General features: G+C 43.0%; 1 protein-coding gene across 1 annotated transcript; it reads left to right on the top strand.

The window, feature by feature from the left end:
* The first annotated feature begins 721 nt into the window (after positions 1-721).
* On the top strand, positions 722-6,020 carry ppp1r3cb (protein phosphatase 1, regulatory subunit 3Cb). The gene is made up of 2 exons (XM_072479037.1): positions 722-853; positions 1,805-6,020. Exons 1-2 carry the CDS (start codon positions 840-842, stop codon positions 2,739-2,741), a joined length of 951 nt encoding a protein of 316 aa, XP_072335138.1. The 5' UTR covers positions 722-839; the 3' UTR covers positions 2,742-6,020.
* The last annotated feature ends 300 nt before the right edge of the window (positions 6,021-6,320 follow it).

Raw genomic sequence — 6,320 nt, 5'->3', positions numbered from 1 at the left:
CAGTTTTGCAGTGGAACAGTGGAGCTTCAAGAGACCGATCATGTGATGTCATCGGCAAGCAGGCAGTGTAGTGTTAACATCTCCTGAATAAAGCTCTTCTTTGGTTTGAACCTCTGAGGTCTGCAGACTTAATTTTAAAAGTGGAAACCGTATTTGGCACCGCTCGGCCTCAAGCATTGCTCCAGGTAGCTCCTCTGCTCTCATCGTACCAACCAGCCACCCCCTCCCCAACCTTCCCAGCAAATCCACACCCAAGTTTAGTGAGAGTGAACGTGTGTGAGGACGGGCGAATGAGTGAGTGAATGTATGTGAGAAAGGGATGAGTGTGTGTGACAGAGAGGAGTATATTTGTGTGTATGTGAGAGAGGGATGAGTGTATTTCTGTGTGTGTGTGATAGAAGAGAGAACGAGAGGAGAGAGAGAGATAGAACGAGAGAGAGAATGAGGGAGAGCGAGAGAGAGATTGAGAGAACGAGAGATAGAGAGAATGAGAACGAGAGAGAGAATGACAGAGAGAGCGAGAACGCCAGCCGCCACCTGTCCTCCTGCCGCCAGCCGACCTGTCCAGCCGCCCACCTGCCGCGCGGCCGCCGCCAGCCCGGGTAGCGGGCGGTAACTGGGCTGCGTCACAGTGTGAGGGCTGTGATTGGGGGAGGCCGGCGATTGGCGGCGGGGCGGGTGTCTATCTCGTGTTGCCGGGGCGGGGCGGGGCGGCCTATAAGTGGCCGGGCGCTTTGTAAGCGACAAGCTGAGAGGCACGTGCGGGAAGGACCTGTTCTGCAAGCTTGCTCTGACTCCGCTATGATCTCTGTATTGGTGAAGCTCTTTTAATCAGACCGATGAACTGCACCAGGTAGTTGTGCCGGCTGGAGCAGACTGAAAGCAGGGAGGGTTTCACTTGGGACAGTGAGGGAGAGTTCCGTAACCCCTCTTCTTTGCCTCATTCCCCCCGGTCCGGTGTCAGCGCCCCAGTGTTAACCCACCTCCCCCGCTGCTGCTGAGCGCCGCTTCGGGAGGCTTCATAACCCCGTCCCGTCACTTGTTTCAGCTCCCCATACACGGTGCGGAAAATGTTGACAAGAAACGCTCCCCACCCATTCCGTTGCCGGAAAAGCGCACAGGGGAAGGAGGGGATCACCTGGTTTGAGACTTTACATGTTGTTCTTTTTGCTTCTGCGAACCTAAGGTTGAGCTTTCGTTTGGGCTTCCACTCCGGGAGGTCTCAGTATCGCGCGCGCGAAGCAGCAAAAGCCCAGAGAAAATCCACCCATGCCTCCTTGTTTTTAAAAAAAGAGCCATGTTTTACTTTTATTTTTCGAAATACTGCCTTTTGCGAACCCGAGCAAAAAATATTGCGCGGGTGAGAAGTGGCTAAAATAGCCAGCGTTTCAACATCGTGCTTAATTTTTATGTTGGATTTTTTAACATCGTGTGTTGCGTCCCTCGTAATAAAAGTTGCCAGACTGTTTCTGTCAACTAAAAGCAAAAGTACGGCGGATACTGCCGCACAATTAATGCTGGATAAACTCTGTAAATCTGGCTGCTCTCTGTGGCGAATCCGTTTCGGATCTCAATGCTCCTTCAGTAGAACTGGTGCTCTGTACTGTAGATCAGTCATTTGGGTCCGAGTTAACTCTTGCTTCTCTCGACAGAGGCCGCTAGACCTGCTGAGTTTATCCAGTATTCTCTGGTTCTTATTTCTGTCAACTATTGACATCCCTTGGAACGTGTTCCAGGTGTTGAGGGACTTGGGTTTTTGAGATTAGATAAGCAGGACCTGACCATGCTGAACTTTGTATTTCAGGGTCTACCATATCTTGGATACCAGATCGTTACCGGCCTCGACTATTATGCCGGTTGATATAGCCATGAGACTCTGTTTGGCACATTCTCCACCTATGAGGAATTTCCTTAGCCCCTATGATCCTTACAGAGGGCTGAACATCCACAGGCTAAAGCCCCTGCGGCCCTGCATCATTCTGAAGGGTGGGACTGACTCCTGTAATGAAGGTTGGGCTCAATCCAAAGGTAAAAGAAAGAAGAATGTGGCTTTTGCGGATGATAAAGGTTTCTCTCTCACTGCAGTTCACCTTTTCTCTGAATGTGAAGACTCTCTCTCTGAACTACAGTTTGACCTGACCGATCTCGACGACATGTGTGGACTGAAAGTAAATGAAATAAAGCCCTTGGTCCTGGACTTCTCTCCTCCATCTGAGGACTACCTGGAATTCCAAAATCGCCTGAAGAAGAATTTTGTCTGCCTAGAAAATTGCACTCTGCAGGAGAAATTCATTGCGGGCACTGTCACAGTGAGAAATCTAGGTTACCACAAAATAGTTCAAATCCGGATAACGTTCAACACTTGGAAGAGTTATAAGGATGTGGACTGTACATTTCTAAACAATATTTATGGCTGTTCTGAAACGGACACATTTTCTTTTGCTATTGACCTGCCATCATCTGTACCACTGCAGGAGAGAATAGAATTCTGTGTCTGCTTTAAATATGGAGATCAAATCTATTGGGACAACAACGAAGGGAAGAATTATGGCATTGTCCATGCCGAATTGAAACCTGACTGGATTCAGGCTCCAATTGCCTTCAAGGATGAGGTGGTCAAGGTGCCTGGGAAGATGCAAACAATTGAATGTGACCAGTATGGAAGTCCCAGATCATCATGTGGGCTGTTTCCTGAATGGCAGAGCTGGGGCAAGATCGAGACGGCTCTGCCGTATTGGTGACAGATGTTAGTGTTGCTGTATCGTTTGATGGAGAGTTGCCTCAATTTCCATATTAAACTTATGAAAACCATTTGGTGGCTCAAAGTCCCCTACTGACTGAATAATCATCAACTTTGCAGTTTGTTTTCTCCAAAAAGCTCTCCTTTGCAACCATTCTGTTTTGCTCCTGTATACTTTAGGTCTATTCTCAAAATAGATTAGTGGCACTTCATTGTAACACCAGGAATAATTAGTTTGCAAGAGAAGAAAATTCATATTGAGTCCTTGCAGCTCTTTGGTGAGGATACTACATTCTGGAATTGTGGTATTTTGTGCCATGCTTGCTATATATTTGACCATGTTGATCTTTTTTTTTTTTGGGGGGGGGGGAACTGCTGAGTGCAAAGAATTGCATAGGATAAACTAGAGAACTTAATGCACTATGAATGAAAATTGGCTGTAAACCTTTATCTGACTTCCAGTCTGTTAGTGAGGTAGGCAACTTGCAAGTGCTATCTCAGTGATCATATATATGCTGTGAGTAGCCATAGGTGATGGCAGATGAAACCAGGTAATAGCCAAAAATCCATTGCACATTTTATAGCAGTAGTGCCTTTTGTTGACTGAATGACATCACTGGATGCTAAAATGCAGGTAACCAAAGCAAACTTGATATAGCCATGAGAAGCTGAGATTTGTCTGAAGTAGCTATTCATTTGGCTAAATTGAAAGGCCCTTCGAATGCATTTGGCATTATAATTTGGAAATGTTCATTTATATTTTTCCCCTGAAATGTTTAGTTCGACCTAAAGATTTTTCCACATTATGAACTTTTCAGTTCTGTTTTTTAGCTAACCTCGATCGCTGAATTTTTGTAATTGGGAGGTGTGGGGAAACCTGACTATCAGAAGGCCCATTTCTAAATAACTATGTTCTTGTAGCAATGCTTTTAAACAGCCAACATAATCGTTTGCACTCCTTTTTTATAAACTGACTATGGCACTATACTTTTTCTAATTATAAGCACATACATAGTTCGGAGGTACTCTTGGAAGAAGTGATCCTTCATATTGAAGGCTAGAAAATCAACTTTGTATGCAAATGGGTTCATAACTAGAAAATAAATCTGGTGGCTGCAATTTGAGCAAACTGGTTGGATACATTTTTGCCCTCATGGTATTTTATAATCTTCTATCTCCTTGGCATTGACATTTGCCAGTGCGCAAGAAGCATTGTTTTACAGCTTTTAAGTAGTGATTCAAAATTTTACATTTTCAGGTCATTAATACACCCTTTTTGATCAACAATGAAACACTTACAACAAACTCCGATGAGAAAGGTCATTTGGTTCATATTGGTTGATCTATCTTGAGGAAAAACTTGCTGTTCCTTCCCCATCCCAATCCAACACAGTGACGACTGTGTTGCAAATGGAATGGTCATCTGCTTCCACTAACATATCCAGAAGTGTACAAATTGATAATGTATTTTAATGAACTGATGAGCCCCAAATTTCCATTGTTGTAAATCAGCACGTGCCCCCCCATCTTTCTTTGACACTGAAACAACTTTTTATTTTTATATTCTATTCAGTCCGGTGAGATTCCCTCTTGGCACTCCTCTTTCAAGAGTATAGGACCCTAGTTTCAGCAGTCTTTCACGAACCAGTCCCCAGACATTAGAATACGTTTTGTGATTGTCCTTAAACTGTCGGGGGTCTGAATATTTCTCGGCTCCTGGTGTGCCCCTCAAATCTTAAGGTTTCCATTCTAATGGTGTTGCACCTTCCACTGCCCCCCCCCCCCCGTACTACTGCCCCTTTGACCCCAAAATGGTCAGTGGTATGCAATTGACATGGTTTTTACCCCAGCTTGGCCAAAGCCTCTATTTTACCAAATGCATGAAGTGTGCCAGGAAACATAGCATTCCTATAATTATATACTTGTGACACTATTGGATTATTAGTCTGGCAATATAAGCACCACGTTACTATGTAGCCCCAAGATAAAGGCCGGAATGAAAAGCTATGCATTTGACATATCTCAAGCACTTGGTAAAATGAGGTTTACTGAAAACAATGGGAGGGTGTTCATCAATAAATGCCTGACATGCTGATCTGAAAAGCACTGGATTTCATGCCACAACTTTGTTTTTGGGTGGTTGCCTCTGACCTGGCCTTTAAGTGGCCTATCGAGTGACAATTGGGAATAGGCTGTAGATTCTGTTCTTGCCAGCATCCCAAGAATGAATATAATATTATTAACCCCATACTGGACTGTTGATTCATGCTCTTCTGTCTTTTTAATCTGGTTTCCTTTGTTATATGTGACTTTTTTTGAGCAGCAGATTTCTTTGGATAGATAGTGTTAAGCTCCCTTGAAGAACCGATACTGGTTGGTTTGTGAAAGTATCTTCCTGACTAACATCTGACATCATGACCGACCTTAAACCTACATGACACATCTGTGCCCAACTTATTAGTGGCACCACATTTGGTCATGTTGCGAGTCTATTCAAGCTTTGGCTTTCAGCCTGAATGCATTTTGTCTGGCATTCTTCCTATAAGCCCAGCACTGGTCATTCCCATTGCAAGTTGCTGTATTTCCTTTTGAGACTACAGTCCTATTCTTGAGTGCTGACCATAATAAACCGTTGCAATACATTTGTTCTTACCCGAGTTGAGTACCATAAAGAACACCATATTGCCTTCATTGTCTGCTTTAGCATTACTTTACTTTTGAGCTCTTTGCAGCTCTTGTCAAGATTAAACTCCAATGTCAGTTGAGTAATGTGATTGTGATGTTGTTTGGAATGTGAATGTGAACTCTGTTCTGATTGTGTGCTTTAGATTTAAAGGACCATTATCAAAGGAAAATGTGAAAGATTGTCAAGACAGGTTAACACAGGCTCTCTAATCACTGAAATATTTTTGTACTTGAGATTTGTTGGTGTACAGTCATTCTTTAAGGGAGAGATTTGTTGTACAGTCAAATTCTTTAAGGGAGAGGAAAAAGTCTAAGGGGAGGATATTTTACTCGAGTACTAATAGAAGAAAATATTGAGAATTATGAAAAAGTATATTCCTGCCCTGTCAACTCCCTCTGGCTGCTTTAGTGGCATTAGCATCGACCGAAGGAGCAGCTTCAACCTACTGTGGTTTCCATGGTAATAATGTGCTGAATTCTATTGAGGCTAGTTCCATTCTATAAAAGAGAAATGTTTTGAGTAATAATTATTCTCTCCAGACTTTCCCTTTTTAAGAAATTGTATACATAAAAATAAAAGCTTTACATTGGAAAACATCTTTGTTGTAGAAGTTTGTACGAATGATGTGAACATGATTAGCCTTTGCACGACATCTTGGATTTTGACAATTGCAAAACCCAGTGATTATATTCATAGCAGTTGAATGTTCAGTGCATCAATTCCTTTGAAACTGGGATAGAACACCAAAAAGTGATCACTTTAAAGTAAATAGATTTCCCTTTTTCTAAAAATTGCTGACCCATTTTGAACTTGCTCACCGCCTGGAAAATAATCCTAATTTGAAACTTTTGCATGTATGAGACAAGATGGAAGACTGTAGCCAACAACAGATTT

Source organism: Scyliorhinus torazame, chromosome 16 (genome assembly GCF_047496885.1).
Source record: "Scyliorhinus torazame isolate Kashiwa2021f chromosome 16, sScyTor2.1, whole genome shotgun sequence".
In the NCBI taxonomy this organism is placed as follows: Eukaryota; Metazoa; Chordata; class Chondrichthyes; order Carcharhiniformes; family Scyliorhinidae; genus Scyliorhinus; species Scyliorhinus torazame.
This window is presented reverse-complemented; position numbering and strand designations above follow the sequence as displayed.